The sequence below is a fragment of the Lepisosteus platostomus genome, chromosome 1 (assembly GCF_059453375.1).
Source record: "Lepisosteus platostomus isolate fLepPlt1 chromosome 1, fLepPlt1.hap1, whole genome shotgun sequence".
NCBI classification, from domain to species: domain Eukaryota; kingdom Metazoa; phylum Chordata; class Actinopteri; order Semionotiformes; family Lepisosteidae; genus Lepisosteus; species Lepisosteus platostomus.
Window position 1 is genome coordinate 12,915,089 of NC_142611.1, and position 19,823 is coordinate 12,934,911.

Consider the following 19,823-nt stretch of genomic DNA (forward strand, 5'->3'; position numbering starts at 1 on the left):
GACTCTCTGTGGTCATTAAAAATCCCAGAGTGTTGCTCGAAAAGTGTAGGGGTGTTACCCTGGCATTCTGGTCAAATTTCCCATTGGCTTTTACCAATCATGGCCTCCTAATAATCCCCATCCATAAACTGGCTTCATCGCTCTGTTCTCCTCCCCACTGACAGGTGATGTGTGGTGAGTGTACTGGTGCACTATGGCTGCCGTCATCCAGGTGGATTCTGCACATTGGTGGTGGTGGAGGGGAGTCCCCATTACCTGTAAAGCGCTTTGAGTGGAGTGTTCAGAAAAGTGCTATTTAAGTGTAAGCAATTATTATTATGATTGTTTCTAAGTGCATTCACCAACTGTCACTGCGACTTCAAAATAGGTTTGGTGTTGAGTTAGTCAGAGGGAATATTAAGAAAGACAGATGTGTTGAATTTAAAGCAGCTGCCAGTTGTCCATAATCTCAATAATAATATCGAATTAGGTCACCACCACAAACAGATGTGGGTGCCTGGAACAAACTGTTCCCTGTTGCTGAAGACAGTTCTTTCAAATTCATCACAAGTAAGAGAAGCCCTTGGATCAATACTGACATGCCAGCTCATTGGTTTCGAAAAGACTGAATGTCTATCACCTTTCTTATATTTTTAGATTTTAAGTTACAGCAGTAGTTAAAAATGTATAGCAGACGTGTCCACTTCTGATCCCAAAGAGCCCCAATCCAGTCTTATATGTGACCTATTCCTAAATATGGGGGACAGTTATAAGGTTTTGAGTAATGTACTAACTTAACAAGTACCTTGTTTTAATTAAGACAGTTCTAAACCTTGAGTAATAACTAAATTTTTCCTATTGCAAGACAACATTCAAGTGTTCCTAACGATTGTGTGTATTTCTTAACAAACTTCACTAACTCACCTGCTTACTGATCGCAGTACAATGGTTTTAAATCTTTAGAGATGGGTGATTCAATGGTTATTTATCAGACAAACTGGATGGGGACTCTCCAGGACCAGGAGTACCCATCTCTATTCTATAAAGAACACCGTGTGCCCACTGTGTGTAGGAAGTGTTCCAATTTACAAAGCCAAGTGTGGATGCCAGCTTCTTAATTGGTTAAGTCTTTTTATTTTTTATTTTTTTCAAAAGAGCTGCTGCATCTGATACTTGATCTTGGATGGCTCTTTGTGCTTTTAAAATGAACTACTGTACGCAACAAGAGCCCTTTACAACAGGGAATACAGCATAGAGATATGTAGAGTGTGTAAATTTCCAAATGCAATAACTGTCACTTTGCTGCTGATTAGTAAAAAGCTAGGTTTTCACATTTTTGTTGATGAGTGTTAGTACAGTCGTTAATGTCCCTTATTGATGGTGAGGTGTGTGTGAGAGATTGGAAAGCTCTTGTATGCGGATAAACTCCTCTGTGCCAGAGCATTACAAGGTCTGGCCTTCATGAGCTGTCATTCAACTTTATGTTGCCCTTTTGTTCAGTGTGTTCCTGAGGCCCTTATCTCTGCTAGGAAAATAGACTTAAGTGTTGGTGATCTTCTAGTATGAAATTCTGTTCTGTTCAATTATAATGCAGCACATTAACCCACATTAGGTGTGACTACATTACAACCTGCTGGCCAGGTGTGTGTCCCATCTGAATCAGATTAGCAGTCTGCTCTGATAAAACACAAAGCAGCATATTTGTCAGGAAGGTTAAAAGATTTTAAAGATATGGCATAATGTTCCCTGCCAATACATATGAGAACATTTAGGTGTTCACCAATCTGACATCTTTGGTGCCAACTGTACAGATTGTATTCCTGTAGATGGTTACAAAGAGTTTGATCCCAGCTGGGAGCAGTTGTAGGTGCTTTTCATGCTGTTAAATTTTGAAGACCGCTTTAGTTTTACTCGCTGGGTTAGGTCATATCATGGCAGAGCTCTGGAGGGGCCTCCACGCAGTGCACAGAAAGGGCTATATCCTGGACACTGTAATTTTGAATCCAGACTTTCCCTTTTGCTGCCTGTAGCAAAGAGTACTAAATGGGGCTGTAAAATCATTGCCTGACCTCCACTAGTCTGGCCAATTCTAACTGACCAAAACCTATGTGACCTTCAGTTCCCCTACCCTATGTTGATGCAGGGTTACTTTGGTGAGACCAGACAACTTTAATTAGTAATTCTAAGTTGGGACATAAAAGCGAAGAATAATTCCTATATCTGAATTTATTTTTAGAAAGAATGGGTTTATTGAAATAGTGTGCTTCTTAAAAATCAATTCCATTCTGATATTAAGTGACTTGGTTCTGTGTGTTGTTTTATAAATGAATATCAGAAGGCGTGCCCTCGTCGCCATAGTTTGTCTGACCTGCAGTTTCCATGAAGTCCATTTTCTCTTTTCTGTTTTGTTGGTTTGAGGCACGGCAGCGTAGAGAGTAGCCCTGAACTAGTACCCCCTCAAAGTGCGGTAGTTTAAACAAGCATGTTTGTTCAGTTTCCGTTAGGAGAAGAAAGATTGCTTTTCTGGAGACACGTTATTGCCAGACCTTCTGCTGATGGGCTCTCTCGTTTCCATCTCACGGGCAAATAATGTAAGACTGTCTGTAATAAAGCGCGATCTCTGTCCTCAATAACGATGTCAATGCCAAGTTACCATGTTGTTCAGTCTGGAATGCTTCCCTGACTCGTTTCCCAGCGCTTCCAGACGCACATCTGTGCTGCACTGAGCCCGGAAGAAGGTAGGCAAGCGTGTGGGACCCTGACAACACGTTCCTACTCAATATTACTTTTTGTCATGGGGCTGAGGGATAGAGATAATAAGTGAACTCACAGAACCATGGCGAGAGATGGTTTCCGTGATCGTTAATAATTAATATTCAACATCAACAGCAGCCTTTACTAAGGAATGGCAGGAAATGCTGTTATGGGGTACTGCCGCTGCAGTTTGTAAAATGGGATTATCTCTACAGTAAAAAACAAGTCATTAGTTGTTCGCATTATTATTTTGACAGGATAATGCCCACAGTCCCATGACTCACAGTAGTGGGCATGCATACAGGTGACACTTTAGTGTAGGATCCTGATACATCAGTCTGTAAATTAACTATTAACGTGTGATTAACAATGTTAAAAACCAATGTAAAGTGTAATTAAATACACCTAACTATAGAGCAGGGTTAGAATGAGGAGTTTTGGCTCATTTTACGGTAAGGATTACAAATGGTTAAGGTTTTAAATACTAACATGCAATTCATCTGCAGTAGAGGTTGGAATATACCGAATTTACATCTCTCTACAATCATGCTTTATTAATATATCCCAAATCTAAAATGTTTCTTCACACCATTTGAAACCCCTAAATATGGATGACGTAATATACAGTTGTATGCAAAAGTTTGGGCACCCCTGGCCAAATTACATGCTTTGGTGATTTTCTAAGTGAAAAGAAGTTAACACAACCTTTGCAACGAACAAACTTAAACTTGACTTAGTTCTGCAAATTTTAATACACAGTTCCTATTTATTTGCGGAATTTAACAGATTGGAAAAAATAAAACAGTAAATGGAACATGTGCAAAAGTTTGGGTACCCTTCCATTCGATTCACTAGTGTTATTTTTTTGTAAGGTCTCAGAACTTAATTGACTCGTTTGGCCTAAATCTAAGTCAGGCGATGACCATTCCAGAGCCTCATAAATTCTCTGACTCTTCGAACTTCTCAGGCTGTTGTGCTTACACTCAACAACCATGGGCTCCTCGAAGCAGCTGACTGAGGATCAGAAAATAAAGATAATTGACTCTCACAAAGCAGGGGAAGGCTGTAAAAAGATATCTAAATTCTTCCTGCTTGCAATTTCCACTGTCTGAAATGTCATTAAGAAATGGAAGTCGAGTCAATTGAGTCAATTGAGTCAATGGAAGTCGAGACGAGATCTAGAAGACAAAGAAAAATCTCTGATAGAACTGCTTGTAGACTGGTCAGGAATGCAAAGCTAAACCTCCAAATATCACTGCAGAGGACCTGCAGGAAGGTTTAGCTGGCACAGGAGTAGTGGTGCACCGGTCCACTGTGCAGCGTTGTTTGCACAAACATGATCTGTATGGAAGAGTCATCAGAAGGAAACCTTACCTTTGATCTCATCACAAAACACAACGCTTAGATAAGCCAGAGGCGTTTTGGAACCAAGTGCTGTGGTCTGCTGAAGTAAAGATTGAACTCTTTGGCTACAATCACCGAAGGTACGTTTGGAGAAAAAAAGGAGGAGCAATTGAAGAAAAGAACACCTTGCCAATTGTTAAGCATGGGGGTGGATCTTATTATGCTTTGGGGTTTTGTGACAACCAGTGGCACAGGAAATATTGTGTGGGTAGAGGGAAGAATAGATTCTACTAAATATCAACAAATCCTGGAAGCTAATATCCCACAGGGAAGAAACTAAAGCTGAAAAGAGGTTGGATATTACAACAGGACAATGATCCAAAACTTATCTCAAAATCAACCATGAACTACTTCAAGAAATGAAAGATTAAGGTTTTGGATTGGCTTTCCCAGTCCCCAGACTTGAATATTATTGAAAATCTGTGGGTAGATCTCAAACATGCAGTGCATGCAAGACGGCCCAAGTATATTTCTGAACTAGAAGCGTTCTGCAAGGAAGAGTGGGGAAAAAATTCCTAAAGCAAGAATAGAAAGACTGTTAGCTGGCTACAAGAAACGTGTGGAGGCTGTGATTTCTGCCAAAGGGTGTGTTACTAAGTACTGACTTATTGGGTGCCCAAACTTTTACACATGCCACATTTACGGTTTTATTTTTTTCAATCTGTTAAATTCAGCAAATAGTAACTGTGCATTGAAATTTGCAGAAATATGTCCAGTTTAAGTTTGTTCGCTGCAGAGGTTGTGTTAACTTCTTTTCACTTAGAAAAGTATGTAATTTGGCCAGGGGTGCCCAAACTTTTGCATACAACTGTACTGATTAATAGCACTTGCGCTAATTCCCAGCACTGTATAAGTCTTCTGGAAGCAGTGAAACCTCTGTGTTTGAATCAGGACATATAAAGGGGAGTACTTTTACAGCTTTTAATTGCTGGAGAATTCCTATCCAGCCTGTGGCACAGCAGGGAAGCATGTCTGATGAGTTGTGATTTGCTTTCTTTTACTGCCCCGGTGCACAGTCTCACACAGATGAGTGTGTTTTCTGTGCGGAGGTGTCATTAGGGTCTTGTTAAGTAGATCCTGTTAAATAAATCTGCACATCCTGAAAGCCAGTGTTTGCCTTTTGTACTGATTGGCAGGTCCGACACCTGACAGGGACAGGAATGTCATTCTTTTCATGGCTTTGGAGGAATATTGTTTATGGCACATACATCTCATCAGAGCAAATTAGTTTGTGATCTCAAAACGGCTTATCACAGTAATAAAACTACAATGTGTAACACGTAGAATTTCCTCCATTTTTCAAAGAAATGATTTGAAATCGCCTTGATTTTTGGTCATATACCCACTCGATTGCAACCTGCCAGAGGGCCCCTCTTCAATAATGACTTTTTAACCTGCTTGGGAGCTCGTGCTTTTTTTTTATCATGGCCAACTGCTAAGCCATTCATAATGTGAAAAGCCTGGCTGGAGAGTTAAGGCCGGCTGGGAAACTCCCACATCCCCCTGTAGGTTATTTGATTCTTGCAGTTAAGTCTTGCATTTGGTGATTTCACATGGACCTCCATCCTTCTATTTTTGTTAGTTTCAGATTGACCGAACGCACGCTCGTGGTTCACACTTCAGAGAATCTCCCATCTCATTGTGAAACAGTGAGTTCAGACTCATCTGCGTGTTTCGAATTTCAGTATGGAGAGAAATGAGTAAGAACGTTTGTCAGGCTCTTGGCCTGAGCTGTTCTTATGGAAGGGATATAAGGAGAGAGGGGAGTACTAATATCAGAAAGAAAAGAAGCCTAGATGATCTTATCTTCTTCTCACAAACATAAAAGCATGAAGAAAGGTTACAAATGGAAAAAAAGGCCATTTGTCCCATTTAGTTTGGTAGTTAGTCACTAATTGATCCAGGGATTGTAAACATTAAAGAAACTAGTTTATTAGTTTCAATGATATGGCTGAGAAACTTGTTCCATACTCCCACAACTCTTTGAATAAAAAACAATCATTCCTCTTATTCTCAAATTCAAATGTACTGCCAAATTTCTTTATATTACCTGAAAGAAAAGAAAAAAAACCCTGCACCTTGTGTGTATGCACATGAATTCACACAGTATCACCGATTTTTTTAAAGTGAATGTTTTATATCAAAACCTGAATGCTCAGACTGGAGGTGAATAATTTTGTAAGGCACTGTACCAACCATCTGACCCTCGCAAAATGAAAAGAAACAATAAAAAGAATACTTTATCCCCTATATGGAGCCTGTTCTAAATTGATCACATTGTTTTGAAAAAAGGAAACACGTTTCCAGTGCTTCAAAATTAAAAGGAAATGTTTTAATTGCCCTTTAAGCATTATTGACCCTGAAAGATGCGTTTTTATTTTTTCCACCGGTTTTGTTAAAGAAAAAGAAATCGGTCAGAACCTTTAAGAAACATTGTATGGTGGTCAGTTGTTTTTCTTTTAGGATTTGATGTTTAACATGAAATACACTTAAATACCTTAAACGTCCATACAACCGGTTTGACTGTCCTGCGTGTTCTGGAAAGGTTTCGGACGACTGTACATGTGTTTGAGGGATTTGTGTGTTATTTCATAATCGGAAACTGGAACCAGATTCCAGATGTGTGTTGTATTCATTGAACTGCCTGTAAGTCTCTTGGCAAGCTATAAACCACCACAGTTCCCCTCGGAGTCCACCAGACCTTTATAATGGATGAGGGAAAATGCACAGAAATGCTGACATATACAGTTGTAGCCAACTTGTGAGATTGTTAGCATGTCATGTTTTCAAAAATGATTGACCAGGAATGAATTTTCATTTAGAGGAATCATATTTCAAATAATATTTGTATTAAAAGGGCAGCATAGTGCTACAGGCGTTAGCATTTGTGCTGGGGTCCTGGGTTCAATTCTTCAGGTGCTATCTGTGTGGTGTTTGTATGTACTGTAAGAGTTTTCTCAGCATACTCCAGTTTCCATGGTGGGAGTGTCCATTATTGAGCTTCCTCAGACAACTCTTCTCCGAGTAATCCATCACATATGAAAAAGGTGGTGTTACTAGTAAGATTTTAGTGTTTGAATAGTGTCTAGAATTTCTTGAACGGATATACAAAGATCAAGAAATGAGTCAACGCTAAGCTGAAAATAGTTATCGCAACTTCCTTTTCACTTAAAAGCAACTAGAAGCACAATTTCCCCGTAGCCTGAAAGCCCAATTAAAAAAAAAAAAGAAAACCAATTCAGTGTTACCAGAAAACCTCCAGAAAGAGACTCTCGAGGTTTTCTTGAAGAAACGCACCATCGTATGCTGCCACCTGTAGTGTTGTTTTGCTGTGAAATTACATTTTTCAATGTAAGGTGTAAAATTTACCAAAAAATGTTGGCCAGACATGACCTTTTTGCTAGGTGTACCATGTCTAGTAGCCTGTTTTGTTATTGCATCTAAGAATATAAGGTTACAAATAAGAAGGTATTTTTACCTTTTTGGTAGTTAATAGTTAATTTATCCAAGAAATTCATACATCCTTTTCTTGGAGGAATCCAGGGTATCGGATTCCATAACACGGCTGCCCCCACACTTTGCATAAAGAAGGGCCTCCTGTTTTCAGTTTTTAATGCTCTTCCACATTGTTTCCATTTCTGTCCTCTCGTTTGTGTTTTACTGTTTATTCTGAAGAAGAATTTTGAATACCTGGAGCAGATCCCCTCATATTTTCCTCCGTTCAAAACTTAAAAGGTTCAGCTCCTTCAGCAAAGGTGTGTCCAATATTCTACAGTTCCTGGTAGTACATTGTGCAATGTTAACATAAGAACCAATTACTTTAATTCTAAACTTTTAACTATGTATCCTGTCATTTACTTAACCTAAGTCTTGTTCATAAGTATCCTTTTCAAGCTTAGTTTTGGTCTTTTTTATAGATAGGTTTTTCTACCTGTACTTAAATACATTAAATGTCATTGGCCAGGAGTTTGCCCAATGTTGAATTTTATGTAAAACCTTTTAAATGTCACTTTCTGCTTCTGTTGTGTTTGATAATCATAGGTTTTTGCTGTTGTCTGCAAGTATGAGTAGTTTACTAACTATACATTACATTATATTGCTATAAATTAGGCAAAACAGTGGTCGTAGTACAGATCCCTGAGATACTCCTCTAGTTACTTCACCCAAGTTTGGCCTTTTGATTGTTGAAGAACACCAGTGTTTCTTGTTCATGCACAGCTAGTTTTCCAAGAGCTGGCTCTGTCTGAGGTGAGACATATTGTACAAATGTGAAAATAAGAGATGAGTCTAAGAGTCATAAACTGCAAAGAGGCTATGAGTGTATTGCAAAGCCCTGTGATGCTTTATAAGCAGATGTTATTCACAATTATATTGCAACACAAGGCAAAAGCTTCTTTAGTCCTTCACTGTATTCTCATTATAATTGCATGCAATTGTAAAATAGATTTTTGTTGTGCTGCAGAGCACCATGGGCGTAATGACCTACCTTTAATTTGAATATCCATATGGGATACATTTCAAAGACAAAAATATGACCAGTTTTTCAGTGCAGTGTGCACTGACACAGCAGATTTAGTTTTGCAGAATTCCTTCCGCGCCTGGAAAAGTACACGACCTGTACTTCAACCTTGAGAAAAGCGTGGCTGTTGAAACTTCTGCGTTGCCTGTGTGCAGCCGGTATTTGAGAATCTTGTGCTGGGCTTCCTTAATGAGAGAGGAAGCGAATGCTGTTGTCCTTCCTGTCAAGTCTGGGTGTTTTCCAGTCCAGTATACACACGTAGGTGGTCAGTCCTCTAACTGAATATAAAACAGATGGCACTAGAGAGAAAGGCAATTCTCTGTGACGAGGATAGTTGTTTCCTTCATGAAGAACTCCAAAACAATGCATGGAAACAAAAGCCATTAGTGAGGGGAAAAATTAAGGCGGAAAGCCAGGAAATCATATCAGTGGTCGCTAATTGTCTGAGAATTGCAGTTCTTTGGAGGCCTTTGAAAATGACGTCATGCTGAGGGTTTTTATGATAAAACGTTATGAACATTTGACAGTAAAGAGCACAAACACAGTCTTTTAAACAGGTCTGAGCTCCATCACACATCACTTTTCCTCCTCTAATCCAAATAACCTTCTGAGCATCTTGCGATTCTAGAAAGATCTTTTTGTCTTGGGTTCAGTAACATAACTTGTTCTTTAAAGCTTTACTGTGAGTATTTTATGGCTTCATCCCCTCTTCTACTTAAGAAATCACCTCAACCGTAGTGATTATATATCTTTTATGGATACGATGAAAATAAATATGGTACCTGTCAAATTGTCTCGTGGTCTGTTGGAAGGAATAGAGAAGTTCACATTTTCTCTTTACTGTTGTTTTTGTTAGGGCCACATTTCTCCCAAATTTGCTGTTTTTTTGTGACAAAGTATGTGTGACATTGCGTCTGTTAAGGAATATCAGACCCCAGTGAGAAAGTGTTTTTAGGAGTGTTTATTGAGGAGTTGGAAAGTGTTTTTGACTGAACCTGCTTGGATGAGGGCCAGTTATTTGACTGTAGTGAGGACCCCCATACAGACTGACAAGGATTAGACAAGGATTTTCTGCAGAGGTGGAGATGGTGTAGAGGAGGGAGGCAGAAAGGCGAATGAATAGAAGAGAGAGTGGCTTACCGTGGGTATTTTAGATTTTTTGGGGAAGTGTCATGGAGAATTCTGAGTCAGAGCAGCAGAGATGAGGACACCCTTGGTTACTGTCCCTCCTAAACTCATACTAAAACATGCCTACTAAACATCATCGAGGTGAAGTAAACGCATAACCATCCCTTCCGAATTTATGTAATAAACTCGGTTAAGATTTTTATCAAGATAGATAAGGTAAAGATAAAAATATTAATTTAGAATTAATTAGAACCAATTTAGAATTGGTTGGACTCTTTCAACCAACGATGTGGCCTTTAAAAACCATCACACTCTGTCTCTTTTATGTGTGGACAACCAGTGAGATAGAACCATAGGTTTTTCGATATATTACCTCACAAGTGGACACCCACTTCCTCCCAAATGCAACCGATGGTATATTTTTATCTCACGTTACACATTTCAGATCTCTAACCAAGAGCACATGATGCGTTTCATGGTGTTATGCAGAATGATGTGTTGCACGTTGAATAAAATAATGCCAGCCCCAAAGGTATTATAAAACATTGTAAAGTACTGTAGTTGAATGTCACACCACACATTCCTTTCTCAACTACTCCCATAAGATTCTGAGCTTAGACAGAAAGAATAATGTGTGGAAGTGCCCTGGGCCAAAACGAAAAATAAATTACTTTCTATTTAAGAACAAAGCTCAAATTCTGTCTTAAGCTGCAAGTGTATTTTTCCATAAGTGAATATAGATTTGTTTTTACAAAAAAGTAACCGTAATGGTAAACATGCAGCTTAACATTTTAGATATTCACAAAGTCCTTTCTTTGTTCATTTGTGAAACTGGGAGCTTCTGATTAATTGATAACTTTAATCCCGTTTGTTGACAGGCTGTTTTGGCAGCCTGTCCTGGTGTGATTGCTCTTTGAAAGAAATGCTAACATACACTGTACAGAGAAGCATCCATGTAATGCTTAATGTGAGAAGATGCTTAGAAAGTTAGTGATAAATGGCACAAAACGCAGAACTCTCCTAATGGGAGAAGACTCGTGTTTACGTATATGCGCAAAACAGAAGTCTGGACGTCAGTTTCAGTATAAAAAATGCTCAATGTTTGGTTACATCTTCTGGAGTACCCTACTAACAGAGGTGCTACAAATTAGAAATATTTCATTTAAAATATGAGAAAGTATATCAAACATGTGCAGTGGGCATTCGCTAAAAGCACAAAGTTAGATTGCTTATTCTTTAAATCTCATTTATTAATGAGACATGGGGCAATGCAGCCAATATAAAAGTAATAAAATTGAGTTCTTGTAAATCTGATGTTCCTAATTACATTATAGATGCCAGAATAATAATAGGTGAATAACGTTATATAGTGCTCAACGTTTAGAGAAATAGCAGTTTCTATGGTATGTTATTTGTGTTAATGATTTTTAAAATAATTTCATTAGTCTCTGGGGGTCCATTTTAATAAAGAATTAGATTGCATACATTACATTAACAACATATCCAGCTACTGTGCCTACAGTATCTAGATAGTGTTTATTTAAAGTATTTTGTCTAACAAACATTATTTTGCATCATGAAAATATAAAACCTGAAAATATTTCAGGGTACGTAGGGTAAATTGCTCTACAGAAGGTAATGATTTATTCTGTTGTTTAGACTACAGCTGGTACTTGGAATTCACTGCTGTTTTGCAGAAAAGACTTTGAAAACGATATCAAAGAGTTATCTTAATGACTTCTTGGTACATTCCCTAAAGAATTCTGCACATTCGTGTTTGTACTATAGCAAAGCTTGGAGCAGATAGCTAGCTTTTTAAATGCAGAGTAGAATCGACTTGGCTTGCTCAGCTGTACTTTCCTACCCACCTCTGTCTTTAATGCTTAATGAATAGGATACCATAATCATTCAATGCAGGCATCTGACCCAGGGGAACCATGAATAACTAAAATTTCACAATAACTTAAAGAACTATGTATGCCTTGGGAGAAACAGGAATAGAACTACAGAACATTAGGATTGCGATTAATTCTTTAACTTTTTTGCGGAGCATAAAAGTACATTGAAAGATACTTTGTCACTTTTGCGTTCATACTCACTTGTCTGTATACTGTAGGTAAGATTGCTTCAATACAAGGCAAGTACCAGCAAAACATGGACGTTTCAGTCAAGCAATAGATCTGTTTGTTAACTCCTGCCCGTATTTGCTCTGAAAGCAAGCATTTGAGGGAACGTCATAAAAAATGCAGCTCATTTTAATTGCGTAATCATACATGATTCATACTAGCTCAGGGGGGTAGATGCGTCAGCATGCGTAGGCTGCAAAGGAACAAGTAATAGGTTTAGTCCATGCTGGAAAGAGAAGAAAGAAAACACAACGTTTCGGCTGTGGAGCCTTCTTCGGGTGTGGTTCATACTATGCTAAACAGACAGAAACTGGGAGTTTTGCAAATTAGTCCAGGTGCAGTACTTGTATGTCACTCCAGAGAAACCAGAAAGACCTTTTTTTTTCCTGTCCAACCAGAAATTACATTTAGAAATGTATAGGACCTTAAACCATATTGCATATATTTGTGTCACAATTCAAGTGTCAACTTTTTATGAAATTGAGCAAAGAATTATTGTTTTTGGTTTATACTTTTATTCCTGAGTTGTATCCAATGGTGGTTCAGTGATAGAAGAGGAAATCTGAAGTATGAACTTCTGAGGTGATTAGTGACTTAAGTTTAGCTCTTTAATGGTGTTTATTGAGCTCTTTGATAAAGGATAGTGCATATTTGGTTTCGATTAATGGATTATACAATTATGCATTGTGACAGGTATAATTTTCACATGGCTTTTTCACTAGTATGCTAGTAATTTCATTTGGAGGTTAAATGAAGGCAGTTAGCTGAAGCTTTGTTTCTGATAAATTATACTCTGCAATGCACAGTAGTAAGACTCTAAAGCTACAGTATGATGTGGAATTTGTTTAAAATCTACTCTGACGCAGGCACCTAAATTCAGCCTTGTTAATAAACTAGTTTATTATTAGCAAAACAATATATTTGAATAAGACAAATAGTGTAAGATAAAACCTTAATTTTTACTGTTAACAATCCGTAGGTCATATTTCGTACAAAATCAGGATTAGTAATTTACATATTTCATCCGTTTTCTGTCATTAGTTCACAACCTGTTAGTCATGCTAATCTGTCGAACTCATCACAGTGAGTCTTTCATTAACTTAAAGTCAGCTGCAACTTGCTAAATTCACACTCTTTACTATGGCCTGTCCAATTTAAGTAGGTAGCTGCGTCAGCATGTGTAGGCTGCAAAGGAACAAGAAATAGGTTAATTCCATGCTGAAAAGAGAAGAAAAGAAACACAACGTTTCAGCTGTGGAGCCTGAAGAAGGCTGTGTTTCTTTCTTTTCAGCACGGAATAAACCTTTCCTTGTTCCTGTCCAGTTTAATGAGCATCTTCTACTGACAAAGGGCGAACAACTGAAAGTTCACCTCTTAAAACTGGTAAATGCGGGTTGAGAGGCTGAGTTCATATTCACCTGCTCTTATCAATAGTTGCTTTAGTCAAACTCTAGTCCGAGAACTGCACGGTTTCTCTTGAACTCTAATATTTTCTTGGTTTCATTCAGTCTGAGCCCTGAAGTATATGAGTGAAAACAAATACTTGTTTAATTGATCCTGTTTTCCCTGGTTTTAAATTGGTGGTAATGTACTGCACGGTGTCTGTATACCCTGGTAGACTGTGACCTCTAAAGCAGCAAAGCTATGCAACAGTAGTCATCGCTCAGTGTGACGGCAGGCGGCCTCCCTTTGGGTATTTTATTTTTCTGAGTCAGAGTCTGAAGATGGAAGCACTCGACAAGTCTGCCTTTCCACTCCACCAGGTTGACACGTCCCTTGTTCCTGTTCGTCTTCGTGACTGCTGTGCTTTATTTTTCCCTTTTTTGAGTTTGGGCGTCCTTCAGCATATTGTTACAGCTCTTCACATGCCTCTTGCTAGGAGATGGATTGGAGGACACAAAGCATCAGGATAAAAACTGACAGAGCCTTACTGCACATTCTATGGTCCTCTCTAAAGAGAGGCCTCTTTAATTTTTCATATGTTTTTCACTCGCAGTTTGCTCTCAGTCCCAGCTTCCTGGTGACTGGCAGAAAAGGTGCTCTTCGCTATTGCAAAAAGCACTTCATTCTTCAGGACATCTTTGCATCTCAAGTGCATTGCGGCCGTAATACAAGACGATACAATACAATACACACATGACACAAAACAAAACCACAGGCCTGCTGGATATACATAGTAGCCTTCATGGCTTTCATTGAAGCTTACTGTATGTCAAAACAAAACAAAAACTTTCAGCAGATTGTTTTCCTAGGATTGTGTAGACAAATATACAAAAAGATTATTTTCCTTCTCACTGTGTAGTCCCATAACCAGAACTGATCACACCAGACACACTCTACTCTTGAGCAAGGGATGGTCTTTTTCTTTCATTTACAGTCACTGTCTATAAACGACCAATTTCCATTCCAGTGTGGGCATTTCTCTACACGAATGGCTTTTTTTGTGATAGTCGGTACTGCCTGTGAATAAGCTGTGGAATTTACCGATCCTCGAAACTAAACATTTAAAGAGTTTTTAAAATTGAGAATTTCCAAACCACTCTCTTTTGGCTCATTCGATTACACATCTGCTGTAAACATACTGAGAAATTGATTAAAAACTACTTGCAATAATAAAACCTTAAGAGAGCTGAAGTGCTGGAAGCTGAATAGGACCCTTATGAAGTCTCACTTTTCTCCCCCATTCCCTCTGGTAAGCATTTTAGGAGCATAAAGGCACGAAAATCCAGATTCAGAGATTCTTCCCACAAACTGTGAGATTACTGAACTCTACCCCTACCACTGGCTCATGCTTATATGTTTTTTTTTCTGACTTTTGTCTGACTTTTAAAAACAAATTGCGTGTTATTTAACTTGTTGTTGCTGCTGCTGTTCTGTGTTTATGTTTTTGGTGATTCCTTTAATGTGTTTGTATAGCACTTGTGCACGTGACAAATAAACTGAACTGAATTTAGCTGAAGAATTGTCCAGTAGGTGAAACTAATAAATGAATACTCAGAATTAGCTATTCAGAAATGAGATTATTGCTTATTCCCCAAGCAGTAGATTGATTCCTTCACAAAAAAAAACAGTCACTGTAAATGACTTAATTAAGTGTTCCTCCAAACCACTGAGAGTGACTAAATATGTATCTTCTAGGGTTATGTGTATAAGAATGCCACTTAATCTTATTTGTAATTATAGATAGCTTGAGTGGAGCCTCCTATTAGTGTAATTGAAAACTACAGGTGTTGAGAAGACATTTCTGGGCCTACTTCAGTAGAAGCACATATTCTCATTCCCTGAGTGTCGAATACATACATTTATTAGCAAGACACTTATTCAAGGCGAGAACTGTGGAGGCCTGGAGTTTACTTTCTGATGGATTGTGGTTGCTAGTAGCCAGATTATCCAAGGATCTCAACCAGCTGTTTTCTTGAAAGATGCAAGGATATCAGCTCCAACAACATACAGTAGATGAGTCATTTCTTCCAGACTCCCACAACCCTTGTGCAAAGAAGTGCCTCCCAATCTCCTCTCTTTTTTAAACCCTGAAACGGTTTAACTGTACTGAACTGTGTAATCATTGGAGATGTTACGGGATGATTCATATTTCTTAAAATGTTAGAAAATGTTACTAATGCTATTAATTTGCAATGCAGTTGCATTTGATTGACAACGATTTTTTATTAAGTATTACAAAGCAAACGATACATTTAGTTGGCCGGCCAGAGCTTTCTAAAGTAAGGGTAGTTCTGTAACTAGAACCGGCTGTAGGGAAGAGAGGCACCACAGCCTCTTCACTCATGGGGAGAGGCCTCAGAGAAGCCAGTCTGTGCCGTCCAAATTCGTTGTATAAAATAAACCAAACTTTAGACCGTTAGATTAAAAATGAGAGGTGCCATTCAGCCATTCTGGCCCTTTAATTAGCTAATTTTAATAAGCTGTTTCTTGAAAGAAGTCAGGGTATCAGCTTCAGCCACTGGTTGGGCAGCTTGTTCCAGCCTCCCACCATCCTGTGGGTAAAGAAGTGCCTTTCTCCTTTTTAAATGCACTTCTGGGTAGTTTTCCTTTGCGTGCTCTGGTTCGTGATTGTGTGGCTGATTCGTAGTCGCGAACATGATTCATAGATTCTGGTTCTGAGGAACAGGAAGTTGCTCTAGTGGTCTGCTTGAGAAAGTGCTGTTAATGTACAGTACAGTATGTATCAAAGCCATGGTTACAATAATTGTCTTATTTTGTCTGTGTCAAGTAGATTCCTGTGTTCCAATATCAGTGCAGTGTGTTTGAAATGAAAAAAGTTCACGTTTAGGTTTTCATATCATGAGCAGTTGTATAGTAGCAGTTATAACAACCTGAAAAGGCTATTATTCTAATTACACCAGTTCAGTACTACAAAGATTGGTTCACTTGCAAATATTTATGCACCTCTTAGCCCCTTTATGCGTAGTAGTAGTCTTAACAGTGTTTTGATTTCTTTCCAGAAACCTTTCTTTTGGTTTTGATGAGAGGCAGTGTAAGTAAGTAAGCAAGCTTTTGTTTCTTTGATGAAGTATGGAGCCCAAGGCGTCTAAAACAAATAAGAAATCGAACTGTGGCTGTATTCTCTCTCCCCCCCAGCAACTGTGGTTATGGAAACTATTGCTTTTGTGACTTCATTTTACACTCCTCTACTTCAGTGGCCTTTTCTTTAACATCATTTTAAATGGGATTTTTGTCCAGTATATTTGACGGCTTGAAAGGTGAAGTGTTTAGAGCTCTAGTCTGGGGACCCCTGGTGGTCAGTGAAATGAACTCGGGATTATTCAGAGAAGAATAATGTCACATGGTATCAGATTTAAAGGGGAACTGCAGTTCCAAATTCTGAGACTGGCCACCCCACCAGCCCTGTAGGTTCATGGCAGCAGCACGGACACTGCTGTGCTCCGCAGATATGCTTTTTGTAGTAATCAAAGATAATTTCACATAACTGCAGGTGTGTATATTATAAATATTAAGTATAGAGTACAGTTTATTTCTTCATTGTGCTTGGATTTCCAAAGGTAATAGAGTGTAAAAAAACAGACAGTATGTGGTGGGCAGCGAGATGTTTGGAAATTTGACAAAAGGTCTGAACATTTTAAGAGAGAGCACTGCTGATTCACAGATTTATCCACCCACCCACCCTTTCAAAAATACCCTTTCTGTGGAATCTGAACTTCATCTTTTTAAGAGGCTTCGCTTTAATATTTGGCAGCTCTAAATGGCCTTAGCCAAGGTAATGATACAGTTAATGGGATGCCTAATGCCTAGACATCCTAATGCCAAGGATCAGGGGATGCAGAGATGTAGTGTAAAACAAGCATTTGTGCTCAGTCCTGTAGTTACAGTTTATATACAGTAGTTTGATGTTAGTCCCCCACCATGAGCAATTCTGTTTTTTTAGTTTTAGTTCTATTTCAGTATAGGAGATCTAATAATTTAACATTTTTTAACATTTTGTTGCTGCGGCATTTCATTAGGCACCAGTTAACATGATCAATACCACACAACTATTACTTTAATTAGGCTTAGCCTACATTCCCTTAATATCTGCAGTATTTTAAGAGGAGGTGTATGCCATTGCGCTTGAATTGGGTTTGCAGCTGTTTCTCAGGATGGAGGTCACTAAGCCATCTCACTCTGGGATCACATTGCTGTGTTTGCTGGGACAGGCAGTCAGCATATAAACTGCTAATACCCGCTCTGAGGACATCACTTAATTTTGAGTAGGCTGCCGTTTTGAAATATGAATCACATTACCCCTACCCTGGAGTCCCTGCACTGGCTTCCTGTCAGGTATCGTGTTGACTTTCGAAATCCTCATGCTCTCTTACTGTATAGGGCTTGGCATGGCTTGGCACCTCATCTTGTCGGAGCTGCTATTGTTCTATTCCCCGTCTTGCAGCTTCACTAATTCTGGTCTCCTGCCCATCCCCCAAGCCCCTCTACACGCTGTGGATGACAGGGCCTTCTCCTGCCACGCCCCAGAGCTCTGGAACTCTATCCCGAAGGACATCAGCTCTTTCAAATCCGGACTCAAAACCTTCTTTTTTAGAGGGGCTTTTATTTAACTAGGTTCTGTGTCTGCCCCTTTGCCTCCCTACTGTATTCCAAACCCTCGTTGTAACTATAATTCTCTTTATATCTCTATCTGCTATCTCCTCTTATTGTTTATTTTTTCTGCTATATAAAATACGGTTTATTCTTCTTATTATTATAATCATACTACCGGTAAATATCCAAGTGCAGTGAAAATGTGTGAACAGTCTCGTTATTTCTTGCACTTCAGAGAGTGCATCACTCAAATATCTAAGCACGTATTCTGTACGTGCTCACCTTGCCATCAGCTGGCAAGAAGTGTAAACTGCTGACATATTCTGTTTCTCACAGTAAATCAGGTTATTCATGTAAATGAGAAACCTGCTGCTTAATGAGGTTCCTCAGTATTTTTTAACCAAAATGAGAAGAGCTGCAGTTAATTTCAGAAGGGGTAAAGTCTTAGGAAATCTCTGTAATTTGTGACCTTTTTAAAATGTACACATTCAGCAGTTCAGTAGTTAAAACCTGATGAACAGTCCTCATCTGATAACCCCAGTAACTTTAGATTTTGGTTATACAATATATGAGTCATCAGTCTTTTAACTGAATATTTAATTGAACTCCCAGTTTATTTTGTAGCACACGCGTCTGAAGAATTCCTAAACACTTAACAGATGGAGGCTCATTTCATATTCTTGGTTTCAATCCCCCACCCAAATAAAATAATAAAACGGCACATTTTATTCTCCTTATCATTCACAATTACAGGCACTTTAAAATTTCCATCTGTGTAACACCTGAAAATTTAAAATTACATTTCGGGTATGGAATTTGTGAAGTAACTGAGAGTGCAGCTCAACCTCTGTAAAGGGATTAACAGCCCCTGCTTTATAGTGTGATATATGGTGTTTTACTTTTTTCAGAAATGATCATTTTCTCACCAAGGTCTACAGTACAATAGGATATGAACAACTGTATGTACAGTATTGAGACAATCCCATGAGCTGTACAGTGAACTTTTGCTCCAAACATATCTGAAAAGTGAAACACGGGGGAAGGTGATTTGTGCTGCATTAGGAACATATTGCTTTATCTGTTTATTGTCTGTTCCATTGCTTATTAAATATAAATTTTTTATTGCAAAAGATAATAATTTCTACAACAGCACCTTATTCCTGTGTGAACTAATTGGAGTTCGTTTTGTGAACCAAAGGACCTAAAATATTTTCCATGCATAGGACTGAGTATTTTTTTAAGTACTGTACTTGGCTGCATCCAATTTCTTCACTTTGCTTCTGCAGTTTTTAACAACTTAAAAAAACGCCAATGTGTGTGTTTCATTGACCAGTCTGTCAGCCTGTACCATGATAGTATGATTCCAGAATACATGGTTTTCTGAGAAAGAAATGAAAGATGGGAAAATTCCAACATACAAAAGAATTCATAATTGTTTTTTTGTGCCTTATCAACTGCAGAACAGTAACACAAATTTCCCTTTTTCTTCTCTTGGCAGTTGCTTGGTGTAGCCTTCCTGGGAATTGGGCTCTGGGCATGGAATGAAAAGGTAATTCTGTTGTTACCTGTGTCTAGATCCAAGGCTGTCTGGGAATGCTATTGTAGGCCAGTTGTTCTCAGTCCTGTCCCTGGAGGAACACTGCATTTTCTGGTCTTCATGCCAGCTGCAGCTTTTTATCTCCTGTGCTAATTGTTGCCATAACTGATCTCCTTGCTTGTTTATACTTTTAGCTTGTTTCTTTGGCCACTCCTGAGTCCGTATTTCAAGGGTGCTGTTTCCAACAAGTTCAGTGCACAGACCTTTATGAAGGCTTTCATCAACCTGCTTGCTATGATTTCTCATTAATCAGCACTTATTA

The 19,823-nt window shown here is 38.7% G+C and overlaps 1 protein-coding gene across 2 annotated transcripts in view; it reads left to right on the plus strand.

The window, feature by feature from the left end:
- LOC148677730 (tetraspanin-5) overlaps positions 1–19,823 on the plus strand; it is a 54,799-nt gene that overhangs the window by 12,833 nt on the left and 22,143 nt on the right. For both annotated transcript variants that reach the window (XM_088624813.1, XM_088624805.1), the window contains exon 2: positions 19,463–19,513. In XM_088624813.1, the coding sequence (XP_088480939.1) occupies positions 19,463–19,513 (51 nt within the window). The remainder of the gene's footprint in view (positions 1–19,462; positions 19,514–19,823) is intronic.